We start from the raw sequence: 23085 nt of genomic DNA, 5'->3' as shown, positions 1-23085 counted from the left end.
CAAAATGCTATAGTATGAAGAGATAACTGCACAAAATATGAATATGGCTCTCTTATTGGTCTGTGGTAAGAAAAAGAGCTTGGGGAGAGTTTGTATTGAATTTACATTTGGCTGAACAATATCGTGCTAATATGGGTTTTTATGGCTTATCTTATCAGCCATAAAACCCCATATTGGCATACTGGGCGGTATCTACTTCTCACCAAACAAACAAGTCAAGATTAAGCTAAATGAAATAGTCTGATGGGATAAACCTGAATAAATCGTAATAATGGGGTATTTTTTTATGTTATTGGAGAAGCCTGAAATGTTCCACAGTATGGCATCAACTTTGTGGGACTTCACCTGCTTGTCTCCATGGAGATAGATCATTTCAATGGCATACTGTGGAGCAATCCAGGCAAAGCAATAATCTATATCTCCATGGAGACTTGGGGTTGCGCACATATAAGTCTGCACATTTGGGAGCACTAGTCTATGCGTCGCCTTCTTGTCATTGAGAAGCCACTATTACTTGAGTATAATAATTGTTTCCAGCTCAGGCAGGCCGCGCACTGCAGCAGAGCGCGCACAGGAGCGCGTCTCTGTAAAAAGCCCTCTTCGTGTTTTAGCTAGACCCATAAGCGCCTTTTTTTCTGTTGCACGAAGCGGGAGGAGGGGCCGCTTCTCCGAGCTGGACCTGCACATTCCTGCGCTGAGTGTCAGAGGGAATCACCCACATCGGAACAGCGGGGCAGCTCTGTCACGCGAACCCCGGTCTGCGCGCGTATAAAAGAGAGGAGAGCGCGCGGAGGGCCAGAGGGACGGAGCGGCGCGCAATATGGGTAGGTGCCACCATGGATCTATGCGTTCTGTGCCTTTCAGAGAGCTAGAACAGTTTAGCTAGCGCATGCTTATAGAGCAAAGTCTGCCAGGTAGTTAGACTTTGTACCCTGTAGATAAAGTGAGCAGGTTTCATTCAGGGGCGGTCTGGTCACGAGCGTGGAGTAGACCAGAGGTGCGTAGAGTAGCCCAAAAAAAGTACTCCAAATGCAAAAATAATATTATTCCAGTTGAAGAAGAAAGTAGTAATCCAATAAATTACTCAAGAAAAAGAGTAATTGTTAAGTATTTGGTGAAAGAGCCTTCTACACAAGTAAGAGGAGCCTAACCTGTAACCTAATTTACAGCTTCTGATTTGTTTAAGTTTATGTTCGTAGGAGTACTGCAAACAAAAAAGAAAAAAAATCTGGAAGCCAATTTTTAAAGGATAGGCACAAAAATGAGACAAACTAAATCATATCTGAAGGAACGTTTGTAGACTTACTCACAGTGGGAAGAATAACAAAAAGTTTTATTCAAGTAAGAGTAAGAGCTTTTTGTTACTTATGCTTGTCACTCGCTCACTAGACTTACTGTGGGATTATGGAAGTATCCAAAAGTTTTACTCAAGTAAGAGCACTGTCAGATATACGCAGGCATAAACGTGTCTGAAAACGTCTTTGTTGAAAAGTTACTCAAGTAAAAGTAGCTGAGTACTACGCCTCTGGGCATAGATAACTGTCTGCAAGGTAAGTCACACTTTGTCATCTGCAGTACAGGTTCATGTTTCAGGTCTCATTCAGAAGGTACTGTCCCATCACACAATGCAAAATGTACAACAGATCTCCAATTATTCATCTGAATTTAAAGTTTTTTGGATTTATATTTATATAATCTACAGATTTCGTTATAGATTACTGGGCTTGTTCATGACATTTCCGGCTGGCTTTGAGACAGCTCAAGTCATTTTGTTTTACAGCTGCATATTAATCATTATCAAATCAAAGTTGCTATTTGAGTTATCACGGTTACCACATCACAAAGGCTGCTGTTATTTAGATCATAGAATGTCCTCAGCAAAATATCCTGCCTTTTATAATGGAAAAAAATAATTTAAAAAAATAAAATCTATACCTGTAGTTTAGATGTCTAACATACATCTGAAATGCATGGGATCAGTTTATCAGTTCATATTTCAGTATTCATTGCTCCTGGAGTTGTGTTCAGTGTGCATTCTGAAACAGAATCCTACCTTTTTAAACAATTATTGCAAATGTAATGGCATTTTTTTTCTTTTTTTTTTTTTCGTGCAGCCCTCGTCTGTTTTTATTTCTCATTGATTTAGTCTTTGATTGGCCTAACAGTTTGTACACACACCACATACTTGTTACTGGTAATGTTTTTAAATAAATACGTTTTTGGTATTTTTTTTACGTCCCTGTGGTAATAGTAATTGTAGTCTTCCCTGTATCTTGCAGGATGCATCAACAGCGTGAAACCTGTAGGTCAGTGGTGGAGTGTTTTGTTTGAGTGCCAAGTTGGATTATTTCATCTCTTTTTGTAGACCTGGTTTAGATCTCTTTTAGGTCTGTTTTAGCCTCTTTTAGACCTGGGTTTAGATCTGTTTCAGACCTGGTTTAGTCCTGGTTTAGATGTGGTTTAGACCTGTTTCAGACCTGGTTTAGTCCTGGTTTAGATGTGGCTTAGACCTGTTTCAGAGCTGGTTTAATCTTGATTTAGATGTGGTTTAGACCTGTTTCAGACCTGTTTCAGACCTGGTTTAGTCCTGGTTTGGATGTGTTTCAGACCTGTTTCAGACCTGGTTTAGTCCAGGTTTAGATGTGGTTTAGAGCTCTTTCAGACCTGTTTCAGACCTGGTTTAGTCCTGGTTTAGATGTGTTTCAGATCTGCTTCAGACCTGTTTCAGACCTGGTTTAGTCCTGGTTTAGATGTGGTTTAGACCTGTTTCAGACCTGGTTTAGTCCTGGTTTAGATGTGGCTTAGAACTGTTTCAGAGCTGGTTTAATCTTGATTTAGATGTGGTTTAGACCTTTTTCAGACCTGTTTCAGACCTGGTTTAGTCCTGGTTTGGATGTGTTTCAGACCTGTTTCAGACCTGGTTTAGTCCAGGTTTAGATGTGGTTTAGAGCTGTTTCAGACCTGTTTCAGACCTGGTTTAGTCCTGGTTTAGATGTGTTTCAGATCTGCTTCAGACCTGTTTCAGACCTGGTTTAGTCCGGGTTTAGATGTGGTTTAAACCTGTTTCAGATCTGTTTCAGACCTGGTTTAGTCCTGGTTTAGATGTGTTTTGCTGCTCCTTGTTTTGCCCTGGTTTATAAATGGTTTGCAGCATGCCTGGATGCTACGAATACTAATTTTGAAGTGTTACCTAATCTGTTCTGTTTCATTCACTAGAGGGACAATAATCTCCCGTTATTTTGGATTTGCGGCGCCAGAACTTGTACCATCCCTAATATATATGTTTTTCTTCATATATTTATTATATATATTATTATTTATTATTCCATTTAGTTGAAGCACCAGTGGCTCAATGGTGGTTCAAACCCCATGTGCTGTCATTGTGTCTTTAGGCAAGATGCTTCTCATACTGAGTCCATGTATGTGTATGTGTAGTGGTCAGAGGGGCCGATTGCGCTGGCATCCACCAGCCTACCCCAGGGCAGCTGTGGCACCAGTAGTAACTAGGGCTGTATTCTTTTAGTGGTGAGTTTTAGTCAACCAAAATGTTTCAGACCAAAATGTGTGTTATTTGTGTTAATTTTATTTAGATGATAAGGATTTTACAACAACAGCAAGAAGACGATAGTGACTGAGTTAGCTGAAGATTTGGTATTTTTTTGGTATTTATATTTAAGGCAGATCTTAGAATTCACAAGTCTTTATATAAATAAATTGTTTCCTAGTACTTTTTTCTGCATGAACTCCCCCAGCAGATGTAGTCTTGTGAGTGAAGTTTAGGTCAGATTTTGCCACGTCCCCTTTTTAGTCGATCTGCAGGACATATCTTGAATCAATAGAGAATTTGCTCTAGTAGTAACTGACCACCACAGAGCACAAAACTGTAGAGAAACTGCACTAAGACTAAAGAGACTAGAGATTCTCATTAGTATCAGTCCATAGAGGTGTTACTTTGAGCCTTATATCTTCTGCACCATTGGTCTCAAAATTCCAAATAACAATGTATAGAGATTATGTAAAGGCCTGCAGCTGTTGGCACCGGTGCTGCATTCACTTCATTCCAGTGCAACATGCCAGACCAGTTTCCACTACTGTCTTATTGTATCCAGTGGTCATGTTTTCTCACTTTACCTGGAAGAAAATGGCCTCCTTTTGACTCTAAACAGATAATGGTCCAATAAGGATTTTTAGAGCAGATACCGACTGTGTAATATTTGTCTTGCTGATATTAAGATTTAAAAATACATACCAATCCCCACAACTGTATGATAATCTATAGTAAAGTTCTCAAATTAATTTTTTTTAAGCTTTTTACCATGTTATAACATTGTTCTCTCATCAAAAACATGCCTGAAGAGGCTTTAGATGTCGTGCATGTCTAAATAATTTAGTGATCTCTCCTGGGCCATAAATCGCACTAAATATACAAAAGCATGATACAAAAATTGACAACCCTGATGTGATGTGCAGTAGTTTCTTTAGCAGTATGCAGGTGGATAGTGTTGTGATAGCGCTCTGAAGAAGGAGTGGATGGAGAGCAAAGGGAGGAAGGACTCAGAGCGCCAAAAACAAAGGTCAAACTTATAAACTATGTTATTACAATGTTTTCAATGAATATGGCATTTTCGAAACAATAAAATATAACATGGTGATCTAAATATGTATTAGTAGTTAATATCCTATAGAAGCCTCTTTAACTTCTCACTTTTTTGTACATTAGTCGATTCAAAAAGACAAACTTGATGCATTGAAAAATATTACAAAACAGTCTCACAAGAAGGTGAGATTGCACCAATGTTTTATATTACTCGATCAGTGGGAGTTAACATTCTATAGATAAGAAATTTAAAGCACAATCGAACAATGTGATTGAATCAGGAAGTCGAACAATGTGCTGCATGGAAAACAGAATGTTTTACACCATTATAAGAAAGTAAGCAGTATTACATTTATATATTGTCCACACCTCCTTACTGAGAGGACACAGGATAACCACTCTGCCACAGTAACACAGGGAGAACATGCACACTCCACTCAGAGCGATCAGGAGTCTTGCTTTCTGTTGTTACTCTTTGTTTCCCTGGAATTGAACTCACAACCTTGTCATAACTTTGTATTTTTCCAGCTAAGTCAGTGCTGATCGTGTACGCTCACCAGAGCCCAAACTCGTTCAATGCAGCAGTTAAAGATGTGGCCGTGAAGGAGCTGGAGAAACAGGGATTTAAAGTGACAGTATCTGATCTCTATGCCATGGAGTTTAAAGCCACTTCTACAAGACAAGACATCAACGGTGAGGTTACAGAAACTTTAAAGGGCATATATTGCACAAAATGTACTCTTGTGAGCTTTAAGCCATGTTAGAATATTACCTCCTCAAACACATGCCTGGTTTTGTTTCATTCACACATGTTTCAGTAACCTTTTATTATTATTATTATTGTCTGTTACATCTCCAAAGCTCAAAATGGTCCATCCCACTTTGTGATGACATGAAGCGGTAGTTTTCAAGTTAACAGCTCCTTTTTCCTTTAGTTCAGTAGAGATTGGCAATTCCAGGGATGAACTTATGCAAATGATTCTAGTGAAGGTGTGTGGAGTTTTAAAACACAGTGAGGCACTTCTTGTATTACCATATGACATCATAAGGTGGAACAGAGTGGTTTCCATTTAAGAGAAGAACCTAAATATGCAAGGTTTCTGTGTTAAACATGTGTGAATGAAACAAAACACAACTTCAGGTATGTTTGTGATGAGGAAACAACATTATAACACAGATCAGAAAATAGAGGAATATTTGGACCCTTCAAAGATGCCTGTTGTGTGAGAACAATACTTTTTGAGGATCATTATACATCATCTTTACACAAAATCCCCTGTGTAATTCTGCTTAAAAGTTGCTAACCCTGTAGATTTTGTACTCACATGTTCTCGAAAGGAAGATTTTTAATATTTAATATTGCACATCTATCCACAATTAGATATTTTTTCCCAAATGGTTCAGCCCTAAAACATGTTTAAAAACCTACACAAGAAAGTGCAATTATGAAAAGAAATCTACCGTTACAGTAAGGTACAGTAACGACTCTACCCAGCCTGCTGTACCTGTACTTGATGTTGTGTGTGTTTTGTAGGAGAGCTGAAGAGCGCAGAGCTGTTCCGTTATGGAGAGGAGATGGAGGCAGCCTGGAGAAATGACACCCTCAGCAATGACATAAAACAGGAACAACAGAAGGTCCAGGAGGCTGATCTCATTATCTTCCAGGTCAGAGGTTAATACAGTCTGTCTGTATATTAAAACAAATATATACAAACTATTTTTATGCTTCAAAGTATGGTTTTAACTTTCTACATCCATGGAATCATACAGATGATGTACCACCTTCACAAATTTACGCGTTGTTGCTTTAACATTTTATGAAGACTATGAGTTTATTGGGTTATCTGTTTTTGATGCCTTGTGGCCCTTTCTGGAGCAGTGAGAAATCTCTCTGTTATAATCTGGAGAGTCTCTGTTGAGACAGCAATAAAAACAGCAGTGGCCTCACAGGACTTTACAAAACTGTGGATTTAACAAACAGAAAGTTAGAAAATCAAACTGTGAAACAGTCAATAAAAGATAACATCAATATTATCAGAAAACCACTGGATACATGTCCATTAAAGTGAATAAATACTTCAGCTCACTGTAAAGTGGTTGCGTCATGCTGTGCCGTTATAATAAATATATTTGTTTCTTTCTCAGTTCCCTCTGTATTGGTTCAGTGTTCCTGCCATCATGAAGGGCTGGATTGACCGAGTGCTCATCGGGGGCTTTGCCTTTTCTCTGGAGAAGATGTATGACAGCGGCGTCTTTAAGGTTACAAAAATAAATATGATTTTTCAAAAACTTTTCGTGTTAAATATCACTTTTGGGTGTATCTGATTAAAACAAGGAAGTCTGGGTTAAACAAACTGAAACTTACTGTGGAGAAGATTTGTGGCTGAAGTAAGTTAATTAGTTCAGATTTGGTCCTTGGTTTTAGTATTTTTCAGTTTGTATTATAGATCAAAATGTTGTAATTTGTGGAATGTGGTGAAAAAACTGATTGTTTGTTGGTGTGAAAAGTTTTACTATTTTTATTGTAGAAGTTTTATAGGTAGCCCATAGAATCTAGATGAAAAGGTATGAGAGAGCCTGAATGTCCTATGCAAAGGACGTTTATTACAAATCACAGAGGCCAGAGGGACGAACATTCAACACAGCTCTGTCCCACATGATACTGTCACATGGTACCGTCACATGGTACTGTCATCAATCAAGCCCTGGTGATGCTTCCACATGAAGAGTAGACATAAGACATGAGGAGACATCTTGATGCTGTGTTGATATGGAGTTCCAGTTTGACAGTATATTATGACTAGTGTCCTGTTTGACCCAATAGCATTAGGGATTATTCTGTTATGCTCTTATTAGTTATTCTGTTATTCTCTAACAATTATAGAATAAGTTGTTAATTGAAACATTATTGTTTAATTTAAATTTCAGTCCTCTGTATACTTTTCCTACAGGATAAAAAAGCCATGCTCTCATTCACCACTGGAGCAATGGAGTCCATGTTTCGTCCTGAGGGCATCAACGGTGACATCAATGTAACTCTATGGCCTCTGCAGGTCAGTCTCTGCTCCATCTGACCCTCCCCTCTGCATCCTCTGCTCCATCTGACCCCCCCCTACCCCTCCTGCATCCTCTGCTCCATCTGCCCCCCCACCCAACCCCCCCGCATCCTCTGCTCCATCTGACCCTGCCCTCTGCATCCTCTGCTCCATGTGACCCCATCCTCTGCTCCATCTGACCTCCCCCTCTGCATCCTCTATTCATGGTTATTTCCTCTTTTTAATTTTATAGGTAAAATGAAACTAAAATTGTTAATTACCCACATACTGTTGCTTCAGCCCCCTGTGCTGTCCCTGGCCATAATAATATTTATATTTATATAAATATGCAACAAAGTTTATTTCCAACCTTCACCAGTGAATTCCAGTTCTATCTTTACCTTTGCCTACTTTCCAGAATACAAACTTCATCAAATCATAAAAAATGCAGAGATCTCATTCCCAGCAAATAGTATCTCACTGTTTATCTTTTCTTTTTTTTTGTTAGAATGGGGTGCTACATTTCTGTGGATTCCAGGTCCTTCCTCCACAAATCTTCTGGGGCCCTGCCCACTGCCCTCACACTGTGCGCACCGCCATGTTGGAGACCTGGGGGCAGAGACTGAAAGGGTTAATGTCCGAGACGCCACTGCAGTTCGCCTCCTCCAAGCTGTTTGACTTGAGTTTCCAGGGCGGATTTTGTCTACATCCGGAAGCGAAGAAGGAGAGAGAAACACATCCCTACGGCATCACCACAGGACACCACCTGGGAAAACCTCTGCCCCCAGACCACCAGCTCAGAGCTCCACCAGGGGGCGCTGCAGGGACACACTGACAGCACTTATAAAGAACAAAAGTACTGTATTTGTATTCACTATTAATGATTACATTTTATTATTGTTTTGCAAATAAAGCAGTTTAACTAATTTTACATACCAGCTAGTATCGACTTTTTATTTTTATTTTCTTTTATTTGTCAAACTATATTTTTGCAGCAAAGCATATATTATCAAGTTGCCCTAAATATTAGTTACAAGTCTCAAAAACTATCTTGTCAAATACGTCGGGAATAATTTTCCGGTGGAAGGTCTGCCACATGCTTGTCTCCATGAAGATGTGTTTGCTTTGCTTCAAATTTTACACAGTATGGCATTAAACACAGCAACTTCACCCATCAAGCAAATGATGGGTGAAGTTGCGTATCAGGTATGTAAAGTGGATAGGCCTAAATAAAAGTACTTTGATAAATGGGGTTTGTGGGTCTGCGTCCTGCTTGTCGCCATGGAGTTGTTACTGCTTTACCTAAAATTTATGCAGACAAATAGGTAGTGGATTCTAGAAATGTTGCATAGTGCACCTTTAAAATCACTTAAAAGTAGAGAGTGACCACCTTAAATTGTAGAGACCAAATGATAACCCTGAAAGCCAGTGTACGTTGGGTACTCTTGATTTCTCATCTGTCTCCATTGAAGCAAGCAAATAGTGGACTCTTCACTTGAAATGTTGCGTAGTGCATCTTTAAAATCTATTAAACAAAACGAATTACTTTTAGGTCATTTTAAATAGCACGTATTGTTGCCACATCTATATTACATACATCGGTCTAGAGATAATGAGGCCTCCGCACTGTTTATGTTTATGTAAAACTTGGCGCAGTCGCAGTAGGGGTGCCAAAATATTTAAATCAATATATTTATTAAGAACAGATTACAGAGTGGCACAAGGATAAAATTGTACATATTATAAAACACGTATTGACTAACCTTGTGAATAGTTAATGAGTAATTACAAGGTATTTCACATTTTACGAGTTTCATTTCAAAGTGGTACGGTCCAAAAGTGACGTAATGTCGGAGGCAGTGCTCAGCTGTTTGTTGTTTTTGAGCTGCTCCTGTAGGCATCGTCCATCGTCTCTTTAAAGGCAGAAATAACCACTTTAAGACAATATAACACCGTGAAATAACAACTTTATCGCATTTACGTAGCGCCTGGTCGCGTTTAAAGTCATCTACAGCGAGCGACAGCAGCGTAGGAAACATGAAATGGATGTTCAAAGAAGATCACTCCTTAGGTAAGATGATGGAGGCGAATGGACCAAAATACGACATTAAAATTTAACATCAGCGCTTGAAAATATATCTTTACATCCTAAAACGTTCCCGTAACTTCTAATTGTAGTGCTAGATCGCGTTATTTCTGAGTATTGCTTGGATCACCTCAACGTTGTGGCCTGTCCTTCAAAGCTTTTGTTTGGGCATATCGTATCTCGCTTTTACGACGGGACGTAGCTCGCGAGACATTAAATAATCAAATAATATAACGCGTGTCAGCTTATGCATTCACAAACAGCCTTTATTTTAAGATTTAACACGTAGTTATGATGCAGTTTTATCTTAAATCCATTGTATTTGTCTCTCTGATCGTGCTAAAGAAGAAGTCGATATTGTTGTTGGCAGAAGGCAGGTTTAAGCCTCGCCTCTGGGGTTTGCTAACAGTAATCATACCGTTATTAAAGTGCTATTGATTAAATGTAACATGCTAAAATCTGTGTGATTATCCAGCATTTTAGACATCACAGTCGAAAATAAAGGCCTAGGCGTTACCATAAGCTTGTTTTGATCAGGGCCCGGAAACAGCCTCCACCTAAAATGTTACCCGTTAACTTAATACAAACAAATACACTCAAATGGACTCTTTCTTAGCAAGTTAACAATGGACTTAATATACCAAAATTTGGCTAGAAACTCTCTGCATTTACCCATACAATATGTTACAACTACTACTGTTACTGCTACTGTTACTTTTACTGTTACTACTATTATTACAAAAATTGACTTTTTGTTATCGATCCCTGCTGTAATATGGCCTATTTTAAGATAGAGTAAATATTTGATGCCAAACCTAGTCGTTAGTGTTTAGCTTTAGTAACTGCATTTTAATACAAGTAACACATTAACACTGACTGATACATAACAATGGACTACATGCAAACAAACTAGGTTGGTGCCACTAATGGTACTACTACTACTACTACTACTACTAATAATAATAATGATGATAATAATAATAGTGCTGCTATTACTAGCACTACTACAGATACTACTGCTACTATTACTACTATACTACTACAACTACTGCTGTTACTAATACTACTACTTCTGCCACTACTATTACTGCTGCTGCTACCAAATTGTCTTTTTGCTATCCATCCATGTTGTATTGTGGCAAATTTAAAAGCAAATTAAAATTGCACTATGTAACTTTTCTGGAGGAGTGTCAGCCACCTGGAGATTGCACCTGTTATTGCTTTATCTGGTATGTTACACAGTATGGCATTAAGCTTATCTATTTTCTTGGAGACGACAAACAGGGGATGCTACAGTGCCAAGTTCCAACTAGGTCAGACCTGTGGAGAGGCTACCGTGCTCATTGTACGAGAGTGCATGCTTTTCAATGTATTTTTGAGAAATATAAATGCAAGCAGGATTAGTTTAATGCCATACGCTGGAACATTTAAGGCAAAGCAATAACATCCCCAGAAAAGTTACACAGTGCATCTTTAAACTCAAGAAAATTTAAGCGAAATATAAGACCGTATTACCTGATCAATAATTGGACCTATAAAAATTAACAACTTAAATATGAGCTTTTTTATAGTTTTGGTTATTGTAACTGTATTATTGGTTCAAAATAGAGTGGTGTAATAGCAGTAAAACAGGTGCCACAAACCTTTTGAATTAATGCTTTGAATAACAACTAATTAATCATCTTTACAATGTGGTTTCCTTTGTTTCCTGTTCTGTTGTGGATTACTGTTAATGTAGATTTAGCTGTAAACAAGCAACTCTTTGTCTTGCATTTTACCTCTTTTGTTGACCTGGGAGGGGCTGTGCCGGAGTGTGAAGCTCCCAGCCAATCAGAGCCCTCAGCAACACCCAAAACACAAAGCACCACATGACAATTTCTAGTTTGCTTTAAAGCACAAGGGAAACTGGATTCAGACATTATTTAAAGAGTAAATAGTGAATGGGGAAATGGGTCAGGTTTATATAAAAACACTTCCTGGAAATCTAGGTTAATGTTCTTTTCAAGGTGTATTATGTAACTTTTCTGGTGGAAGGTCTGCTGCCTGCCTGTCTGTCTGAATGGAGTGGTGATGTTACCTAGAGTGCTCTACAGTATAGCATTAGCATTCTTCACAGGTGTTTTTATTGATTCAATGCAATTCATTTTTTTCTCAATAGCACATTTAAAATATAACTTTAGCTGCCCAAAGTGCTTCACACAAAAGTCAACAAAAACAGATATACAGAAAATACGACACATTATTACTCAAAAATATCTTGAAAAACATGCAGTCCTACACTACATATATATATATATATATATATATATATATATATATATATATATATATATATATATATATATATATATATATATATATATATATATATTAGTCAGTACAGATTACATGACCAGAATCAATATAAATATGTGCCTTTTTTAGTAATAGGATATCATTTTGACAATCCTAGGACAAGGGAACAAGAGGCAACTTGAAAAGAAAATAGGTCTTCAAAAAACAGCTAGCAACTCTTATTGGTGTGTTTAAGACATCACAGCATTCTATAGACCAATAATATTTAATGTAAATAACAATAACAAGTTTTTGGCTCTAGTAGAGCTCTAATAGAACTGATCGGGTTCAACATTTATGAATTTACCATTTAGATATTTCATAGCAAAAATTCATTTTAGTCATTGGCTGGGTTTCAGATGACATCCCAACATTCTATATGCCAATAATATGTAATACAGTTGAGCTAAATTAAAATTGTTAGATCTTACGGTGAGTTCTTGGGTCTAGTCACTAATAAAAATGATTAGGTTCAAACATGGAGCGATAGTTGTTTTATTGTAGTGACTCTGTTCAAACATGTATCTCTTATATCTTTGTCTGGTTCTAAACATTTGACCATGTGAGCTGTGATTTATGTGTATAATTACAGAGCCTTATGTCCTGTCTCTGTATTGACTCTGGTGCATTAGCTTCAGGAGCAGCTCTCATCCACCACAACAGCACACTTAACATTGATCCTGTCCATCTCTCCCTCACTTGCTCTGTCTCTCTTTTATGTCTTTATGTCTTATGTCTTTCCTCTTTTTTACCCCCCTCCCTCATCACTCTTTGTCTCTTCCCTCTTCTTTTCCTCTCTCCATCTTTTGTTTCTCTCTCTCTTTCCCTCTATTGTCCCCCTCTTTCTCTCTCTTTTGCTTCTCTCTCATCCCTATACTTTCTCCTCTCTCTCTTTTCTCTCTCCCTCTTTTGTCCTCTTTTCCTTTGTTGTTTCTTTATCTCTTGCCCTGTCTCTCTCTCTCCCTCTGTACTATACTGTACTCTTTCTCCTCTCCCTCTTCTCTGTCTCTCTCTCCCTGCGAATCCCTCTCTCTATGCTTTCTCCTCCTCCTCTCTCTCTCCCTGCATATCCCTTTCTCTAAACTCTCTCCCTCTTCTTTCTCTCTCCCTGCTTATCCCTGTCTCTATACTCTTTCTCCTCTCCTTCTTCTCTCTCTCCCTCTTTTGTCCCCCCTACTTCTCCCTACCTCTTTTGTTTCTCTCTCTTCCCCATCTCTCTTTCTCCATGCGTATCCCTCTCTATACTCTTTCTTCTCTCCCTCTTCTCTTTCTCTCTCCCTGTGCATCCCTCTCTCTATACTCATTCCCCTCCCCTCTCTCTCTCCCTGCATATCCCTTCCTCTAAACTCTTTCTCTCTCCCTGCTTATCCCTGCCTCTTCACTCTTTCTCCTCTCCCTCTTTTCTCCCTCTTTCTTCCCTCTCCCTCTTTTGTCCTCCTCTATCTCATTTGTTTCTTTTTTCCCCTTCACTCTATGTCCCTGCATATCCCTCTCTCTAAACTCCTTCTCCTCTCCCTCCTCTCTGTCTCACTCTACCTGTGCACCCCTCTCTTTATACTCCTCCTCTCCCTCTTCTCTATCTCTCCCTTTACCTGTGCATCCCTCTCTCTATACTCCTTCTCCTCTCCCTCTTTTCTATCTCTCTCTACCTGTGCATCCCTCCCTCTATACTCCTTCTCCTCTCCCTCTTTTCTATCTCTCTCTACCTGCACATTCCTCTCTATACTCTTTATCTTCTCCCTCTTCTCTCCCTCCCTCTCTTTCTAAAGGTAGAACAGGGTGTGTTTTAAATCTGTTTATTGTTTTGTGTTTGTTCAGAACATCGATGCATAGAGTCGGCCAAGATCCGGAACAAATACCCTGACCGTGTCCCGGTGAGTATCACACGTTACACAAAAAATATTTTTACTGTTGTATTTACTGCCTTTTTCAAGTGAACTCCTCAACTATAAATGCTTTGAAACATTTTCCTCAAAATACAAAACTGAGAATTACAATTAAAAAAATGTTGTGTTAATATTTTTTTGGTATCAGTATCAGCACAAAAATGTCCAAATTGCTGCAACACTTAAATAAATAATGCAAAACTTGAGTCTACAAATCAGCAAAATACAAACCATTGTTGGATTTCAGTCATGTGACCAATTTGTTATGGACTTTTAACCATTCAAAAGTTCTGAATTGGCTATTACTATGGCAACAGTCTTACTTTTATTTTAAGTAAACATAACTCTTTGATTTTCCACTGACACTGGCTCTCAAATGTGTTTTTTGTGTGTGTCATATTTACGGATGTCACTGTGAGATTAGATTTGTAAGAACTAAAAATAATCCTAACCATTTCAAAACTATTTTTGGACCTTGTGTTTGAGGTCGTCCTGGCGCAGCGTTTGTTCCTTTTTAAACTTGTTTCCTTGTTTAGTTCTCAGGTGATCACTGAGAATATCTTGTGCGCTTTAAACTTGTTTTCTTATTGTTTTGTCTATTTCATATATGTTTGTGGATTAGGAAAAAAGTGCTGGGAAACAAAAATTAAACTTGTTAATGATGCCTGTTTCACATATAAAGTAAGTACCTAAAAAAAACAAAACCTTAGCTAACTCACTCACTAGTGGAAGAATTACTCAATTTTGTTACTTAAGTAAAAGTACAGATATGGGAACAAACAAAGCATTCAAGTAAAGTATCATTTGAACAATCTACTTAAGTAAAATATTAAAGTACCTGTTTAAAGATGTACTTAAAAGTATTTTCCACAGATTTTGAGGTTTTATGAAGCTTCAAATGTGATTTTGATATGTGTGTTTTTTTCTAGCTGTATATTTTTGCTCAATGATGAACCTCTTAAAGGTCTTGATAAAAAATGCTTTTACTTTTCAGTCCAGTTAAAAAAATGTAGTGGAGGAGAAAGTACAGATACCTAAAATTTATACTTAAGTCCAGTACTTTACTACCTTTACTTGGTTACATTCCACCACTGTCACTCACTCTCTTCTCCTTTCTGCTGTTGTCCCATATAAATCTTTTTTATCTAATTAAAATTATTATTCAACTAATGCAAGTGTTGTCCCATCCCTGTTTTGCTCCTTGTTAAATGTGTTTCTGTGTGTGTGTGTGTGTGTGTGTGTGTCAGGTGATTGTGGAGAAGGTGTGTGGCTCTCAGATCGTGGACATAGACAAGAGGAAGTACCTGGTGCCGTCCGACATCACTGTGGCTCAGTTCATGTGGATCATCAGGAAGAGGATCCAGCTGCCCTCGGAAAAGGCCATCTTTCTGTTTGTGGATAAGACAGTGCCCCAGTCCAGGTACAACCACACTCACACATTTGGATACACACATTTTAAACACGAGCAAGAGCAGTGCACACCAAACGCCTCTGGTCAGACGGCTTTACATTTGAGGAAAAACATGTTGGACTAGCTTAGATGTGTGGCCCCATAGATTTTGCATGTAATCCCGACGCCCCTGACACTACGGTCAGAACACAACAGGGCTAATCTGGGACGAAACAGCGATGTCAAGATTATTCAGTTATAAAGGAGGTATTAACTGCTAACATATGATGTGTTTAGATGACCTTTTATTGTTTTGAAAATGCTAAAAACAACATATTAACTTGTTTAATAAGTTTTTAACTTTTGTTTTTTCAACTCAATTTTATTTATATAGCACAACTTCAGATGCCAGAAGTTTTTAAGGCTCTGAGTCTCCCCTCCCTTTGCTCTCCACACTAAGTCACTCCCCCTTCAGAGCGCAAACACAATCAACATGCATCCCCCTAATGAAATTACTCCATGTTGCATCAGGTTTTCCAAGCTGTAGTGTATTGTTTAGTATCATGTTTTGTATATTTATGGACAATTGTCATGAGGGAGCATGGGTGACGACAGCTTGTGGGCGGAGCAATGGACAGAATCTTACAGCTAACCATAAGGAGGGTTCGAATAGGGCCCAGGAGAGATTGCTAAAATACTCAAACATGCTCAAAAAAAGCTTAAAAATCAATTTTACATAATACCCCCTCTTTAAGAACCAAAAAAATATAATTGTTAGAATTTCTGAAGCAATACTAAGTAATTTCAATCCAAACTATAGTCCAAAAAAGTAAGCCTAAATGTAAATCACTGTCTGTCGCATTAATTTTACTTCCTGATTCAGAAAGTTTGATCTCATAAACCAGGCCACACTCCAGAGCCGTGCTGATCTTGTTACAACACTTTTTTTAAAAACAGTGACATCTTTACCCCCAGCTTCCTCCTTAGCTTTCTCCCCCAAATCTATCTATCTAAAAACTGTTTTTATGTTATGACAGAGCTCTGCACCAGAATACACTCATTCACCACAGGCAGGTAAACACAACAAAATGAGAACTCGGAGGAAATGGGAGGTGTTCAAACTGTGATTTTACTAAACACATTCATAGTTTACTGTTCGATTTTTGGTTCAAACCTGGCAAACACAAGACAAATTAGTAAGGCAAGGCATGTTTACTTATACCACAAATTTCATACTCAAGGTAACGCAATGCACTTACAAATATAAAAGTATTACCGCAAGATAAAAAAAAAAACAAAAAAAACCAAACATATAAATTGCATTTAAATAATTTACAAAGTGCCATTGTGTATAATGTAAAGAGAACTATATTTTATCTTGACTTATATATTCATGTTTTGGAGCTGACTGGATTTCAAGAGGCACTTTATTTCATCTATTTGCTGTATAATAATTAAAAGCAGCTTCACCTAAGTTCATTTATTGGTTTATAATTTGACATGACCTTAAATTACTTTAATGTTTTTAATCGTAGCTGCTCTTTTTCTCGACATTTGCCAATATATATTATGCTAGTATCAAGTGAATAAGTGCTGTTAAAATAAGCAGATAACTTTGTGTATAATAAGAAAAAACATGTACTGAAATAAAGGTTTTAAGAAATCCAATAAACTTCACTGACCCACTAAGTCAATAAGTCGTAAGTCGACTAAACTCTCAAATCCAAATAAATATGTGACTGTGTCTGGAAGGGCATCTGGCATTAAGATAAAAAGGAGATGAGGAATGCACACTGAATACAAATACTTAATAATACTAACATGCAGTATTCTATGCCCTGGTTGAAGATGTCAAAAATTAACCTTTTAGCCTTCCTCAGTCACAGTGTGCAAGGTTATTTTTATGTTTCATTAAATATATACCAGTACATGCGTAGATTGAGCAAAACCACTCTAAAAAGGAGAAGCTAGATACAAGAGTTAAATACAAGTCAGCAGTGAGCTCAGAACAATGTGACTAAACCAGGAAAACTGTCACTCCTCCATCTCAGAATCTGATAAAACAAAGATAATAATTACTGTAACTATGCATGTTATTCAGAGTCTCATGAGAACTTTGTCACAAGAAATCATTCAGACTTATCGATACCAAAACTAGTATTGAAACTGGATACTCATTGTTCGCTGGTATCGATACTAAAAAAGTCATATTCACAGGACAGAAATGAACCTTTCCTGAATAGCTGTAGAACGATCTTCAGCTGTATCAGAACAAGTATAAACCCATGGACTACAACGGAACCTACCTGGACCACTGAGGGAGTACACAGATATAAGGCCACATGGAAATATATACGAAAGTACTACCATTTAAGGTTGAAAATCACATTCTATTCTATGTCTAAAAAAAGAGGGGTTTTATTATTGGGGTATTGGAATTGGTAATGAGTATTGAGTCCCTTCCTTAGTATCAGTGCATTTTAGCATTGTGGCAACACTGAAACAAAGATAAAATGACAGTAAAAGATATTCCTTGGTCATAGTTACAAAGGATGTGAGTCAAATTTATTGTGCAACATTGTCACTTCTTCTCGTTAAAACTTCTGCCCCTCATTACAACTCTCCCAAAATATCTCACCAAAATATATGTGAAAGAGTTGTCCCATATTATTTAACTATAGATTTAAGACATTATTATTATTATTAGTAGTAGTAGTAGTAGTAGTAGTATTAGTATTATTAGTATTATTAGTATTATTATATCAAACTTAAAGATGCACTATGCAACTTTTCTGGTGGGAAGACAGAGGTTATTGCTTTGCCTGAAATGTTCCAAAGTATGGTATTATTTAATATGCACGGACTCATCTAACCGTAGATCTGACCTTTAAACTGGTGTGGTCCTGGAGGTAGAGGCAAAATATTCAAATTTCCTTGGAGACACCACCAGAAATTTACATAGTGCATCTTTAAAACTAAACAAATTAAAATACATGTAATTAAACTAAACTAGAATAGGCTCTGTGCACAGTGCCCAGCAACATCACCGTTAGCATCGCTACTTTCTATCCAGTTGTATTTCTTTGAGGTTTTCCGCAGAGTCCTGCAAAAATGAATAAATATTTAAAGATGAGGCAGTTCACAGGGAGCTGCGGGTGGGTTAGGGGTCAGAGGTCAGAGGTTAGAGGGTTAGTGCCAGGCAGTGGAAAGGCAGCTGCGGGGGGGATGTCGCTGACAGCATGTTAAACACTACACAAATAAAATGAAAAGAATTTCTGTGTTTAGAAAGAGACATGTTTGTGTTTTTGTATTTTGAAGCATAATAAATAGGTAGTCTTTTTTTAATCTGATTGTTTATTTTCTGTTTTCCAATTTTAATAAAAGTGTCTGTTAGCTTTGAGATGCCGTGAGCTAGCTAGCGTGCTACTATACACAGAGGCTGTTAAATGGAGCTCAGATTTCAGTCCTGTCTCAGATGTGAATGCTTTGGAACTCGTTTCATTTGTGAACTGATTTTAATTTTCAAAACATAAATTGCCAATCTTGTCACTGTGAACAATAATAATTTGATATTTTTACATCCAAAATCTTTTCTTCTTTTTTCTCATTGCAGTATCACAATGGGGCAGCTCTATGAGAAGGAGAAGGACGAGGATGGCTTTTTATATGTGGCGTACAGCGGAGAAAACACTTTTGGATTTTAAACGACGACAACAAGACGCCATTTTGTTTCTCCTCACCCTCATCCACCCTCTTCTTCACCTTTCCCTCCATCCACCGCTCCCCCATAGAGAAAGCCCCATTCAAACCAAAACCAGGCCTGGTCGGATCCCTGAAGGCTTAAGACTGAGTGTGACTGCCCTATTTGCACCATTCTCTAGTTGTCTATAGTGAGTTTGATTGAGTTTGTGAGTTTTTGTGAAAATATATTTAGCATTTTAGAAGATTTGTTTTTCACAGTTTGATTTTTGCTTTAGTTGTGGTTTGAAAACAATATTTAAAGGGTTTTAATTTAAATACTTGAAGGTTGAGGTAGCTGGATGACCTAACCAATAAAAATGAATATTACACTGCCTGTTGAGTTGTGTTTTTCTGTGTCATTTAAGTCCACTTTTAGTTCAGACCTGAATAAGTAGTATTGTTTTAGAAATCTTAACAACCTTAGTCAGACCTGGTTTTGACCTGGTTCAGACATGGGTTAGTCTCTATTTAGACCTGGTTCTGACCTGCATCCTCCTTAGACCGACTCACTTTAGTCTTGGTCTGGATTTCTCATAGTTCTCTCTTGGACCTGGTATAGTTCTGGCTTAGTCCTGAGTTACTAATACTGTTTTGGAAATCTTCCAGGCCCTATTTAGACCCGCATCCTTCTTAGATCTAGTATAGTCATTTTACATATCACCAGTTTGGGTCTGGACCTCTCATAGCCCTCACTTAGACCTGGTTTAATTCTCTCTTAGACCTAGTTCTTTTTCAGACCTGCTTAAGTCCTGGTTTAGACCTTGGGTAAACCAAACCCCACCGTTTATTTAAGCCAGGGGTGTTAAACACATTTTCACCGAGGGCCACATCAGCAAAATGGCTGCCCTCAAAGGGCCAGATGTCAAATAAACCTAACTACTTTTTAACTTGTTAATTAACTGTTTCTGTATTTATTACTTATTCAAGTTACAAATATTGCATATGCATTTGCCTAGATGTAAAGACATGGCTGTGTAACTGCGTATTTCCTGATAAAATGACATTTTAAGACCATCATACCTTTTAATTTACCCTGTCGAGGGCCACATAAAATGATGTGGAGGGCCGCATTTGGCCCGCGGGCCTTGAGTTTGACACGTGATTTAAGCCATTGTAATCTACTCTTCTTAAATTGCTTCAACAATAAGGGCTGAATAAATACCTTGATTAAATACTTTTACCCGGATGTACAGTTCATGCTCTATACCACACACTTAAGAAAACATATTTAAAGAATCACAAGTTTTACCTGATCAAAGTTGTTTATTTGATCAAAACACATTAATAAATAGCTTTTTCTTTAAGTTAAAACAGAATGAGTAGCCTATTTGAGTGTAATTAGTAAGAAGCTCTGAAATTAATTTTGGCTTCAGAAACTGGTCAGAGTAGCAAGTGCAGAATCAGAGATCTGTGCTTTTAAGGATCTTTACAGTTCACTAGGCTATAACGCATACAGAGTGAGAGGTCTGCGCTTTTAAGGATCTTCACAGTCCACTATAGCACATGCAGAGTGAGAGGTCTGCGCTTTTAAGGATCTTCAGAGTTCACTATAGCACATGCAGAGTGAGAGGTCTGCGCTTTTAAGGATCTTCAGAGTTCACTATAGCACATGCAGAGTGAGAGGTCTGCGCTTTTAAGGATCTTCAGAGTTCACTATAGCACATGCAGAGTGAGAGGTCTGCGCTTTTAAGGATCTTCAGAGTTCACTATAGCACATGCAGAGTGAGAGGTTTGCGCTTTTAAGGATTTTTACAGTTCACTATAGCACGTGCAGAGTGAGATGTCTGTGCTTTTAAGGGTCTTTACAGTTCACTAGGCTATAGCACGTGTACAGTGAGAGGTCTGTGCTTTTAAGAATCTTTACTGTTCACTATAGCGATTGCAGTGTAAGAGGTCTGTGCTTTTAAGAATCTTTATGGTTCACTATAGAGCATCCAGAGTGAGAGGTATGCTTTTAAGGATCTTTACGGTTCACTATAGCACGTGCAGAGTAAGAGATCTGTGCTTTTAAAGCTCTTTACAGTTCACTAGGCTGTAGCACATGTAGAGTGAGAGGTCTGCGCTGTTAGGGATCTTTACAGTTCACTATAGCATGTGCAGAGTGAGACCTCCTAGTTCCAGTTTCAGTAGCTGATGTTTCGTCATCTAGTTTTATTTTCCTTTTCACCTTTTTCAGCAGCTTTATTTAAGTGACTAAACACAGAGTGGAGGCTCCACAGGTGTGATGCTGCCCTTTTCAGTGTTTCATTCACAAACATGAAAAACGTCACACTTAAGAGCGTTTGTAATGAGGAAAGAAAACACGGGAGGAGGAATGTGATGAGGACATTTTTTTTGTTGGTGGACCAGACCAAACTTTGGATGCATGTAGGCATAGCTGAGTATTTTCTATTTAAAGGTGCACTCTGTAACTTTCTGCTGGATGGTCCGCCACTTACTTGACAAATGACAAAGACAAATGACAAGGACACAGGACAAACAGTTGACGTTGCCAAGCAAATTTGCAGGTCAGACCTGTGGAGAGGCAAACATTTGTCACGAAGATAGATCAGTTTTATGCCATACTGGAAGATTATAGCCAAAGGAACAGCATTTCCATGGTAACAAGAGTCAGGTTTATGGAGATGCAAGCCCGCTCAGAGTAAGGACACGCGTTTTTCTGTGATTTTCAGTGCAATAAACACAGCTAGAAATACAAAAAAAAAAAAAAAAAAAAAAAAAAAAAAAAAAAAAAAAAAACATATGCTTCTATTTTTTGGCTAAAAGATTTCATAATGGTGCTTTAACTGGGAGAGACTGCATTGCACCGAAAAATTTCCTAATGTAACCGATACATATGTATGTATAATTACACAAAATGGCGCCTTTGTTTATTACAGTTTTGCTCATACCTGGTGTTTGATTTACTGTGCAGCCTTGGTCCTCCAGTCACTTCTTCTGTGTTTTTTTTTCTTCTTCGTGTGACCTTTGTATGGAAGCCCGTTTCCGCCATGAAAAAAAAAATAAAAGCCCCACAGAAAGTCGAAATTACGAGTTTTAAACTCGTAATTATGAGTTTAAAACTCGTAATTATGAGTTTAAAACTCGTAATTATGAGTTTAAAACTCGTAATTACGAGTTTAAAACTCGTAATTTCGACTTTTAAAACTACTAATTATGAGTTTAAAACTCGTAATTATGAGTTTTAAAACTACTAATTATGAGTTTAAAACTCGTAATTAGAACTTTTAAAGTCTTAATTGAGCTTGTAGCACACTGCAACTGAGTGTACAGAGCAGAGGAGACAGGAGGAGGACTGTTATGTTTATCACCTACATACTTTTAAAAAATGAATAAATTAAGCTCCAGTAAAGTTTCTGGCGTCTTGAACAAATCAGTGGGCCCTGAGTGCTGTTCTGACCACTCATGAGCTGTGCTCTGTGTCTGTGAGCGCTCGTTTTCCTGGTCTGAGCAGAGTGCCAGCTGGTCACAACCCCGCTGGTTTATTGAGGAAATTATTAAAATACCAAATTCATTTAATCAAAATTGATAAGGTTCACTTTTTGTAAATGTTACATTCCCAAAATTACGAGTTATAAACTCATAATTCATACTTTTAAAAGTCCTAATTACGAGTTTTAAACTCATAATTAGTAGTTTTAAAAGTCGAAATTACGAGTTTTAAACTCGTAATTACGAGTTTTAAACTCATAATTACGAGTTTTAAACTCATAATTACGAGTTTTAAACTCATAATTACGAGTTTTAAACTCATAATTACGAGTTTAAAACTCGTAATTTCGACTTTCTGTGGGGCTTTTATTTTTTTTTTCATGGCGGAAACGGGCTTCCATACCTTTGCCTTGCCCTTAGTATAAATTCGGGGTTTGACCGCTGCCGCTTCCTTTTGTAAATCCAATATTGGGTAGAGGTCAGTCATCCATTGTAATCTCCTGATTAACGTGTCATTTTCTTATTATTTTTGCCTTTATTTACATAATTATATTTTACTTATATTTAAGTTGATATTGACTCTG

At 37.8% G+C, this 23085-nt stretch overlaps 2 protein-coding genes across 2 annotated transcripts; both read left to right on the top strand.

Annotated features, from left to right (window-relative positions):
• The first annotated feature begins 659 nt into the window (after positions 1-659).
• nqo1 (NAD(P)H dehydrogenase, quinone 1) lies at positions 660-8858 on the top strand. The gene is made up of 6 exons (XM_033987302.2): positions 660-824; positions 5126-5290; positions 6132-6262; positions 6743-6856; positions 7549-7650; positions 8141-8858. The coding sequence occupies exons 1-6, from the start codon at positions 821-823 to the stop codon at positions 8465-8467; spliced, it is 843 nt and encodes a 280-aa protein (XP_033843193.1). The 5' UTR covers positions 660-820; the 3' UTR covers positions 8468-8858.
• Positions 8859-9481: 623 nt separating this feature from the next.
• Positions 9482-19403, top strand: gabarapl2 (GABA(A) receptor-associated protein like 2). Its single transcript, XM_055232190.1, has 4 exons — positions 9482-9703; positions 13871-13926; positions 15186-15358; positions 18942-19403. The coding sequence occupies exons 1-4, from the start codon at positions 9670-9672 to the stop codon at positions 19030-19032; spliced, it is 354 nt and encodes a 117-aa protein (XP_055088165.1). The 5' UTR covers positions 9482-9669; the 3' UTR covers positions 19033-19403.
• Positions 19404-23085: the final 3682 nt, after the last annotated feature.

This window comes from Periophthalmus magnuspinnatus, chromosome 3, assembly GCF_009829125.3.
Source record: "Periophthalmus magnuspinnatus isolate fPerMag1 chromosome 3, fPerMag1.2.pri, whole genome shotgun sequence".
In the NCBI taxonomy this organism is placed as follows: Eukaryota; Metazoa; Chordata; class Actinopteri; order Gobiiformes; family Gobiidae; genus Periophthalmus; species Periophthalmus magnuspinnatus.
This window is presented reverse-complemented; position numbering and strand designations above follow the sequence as displayed.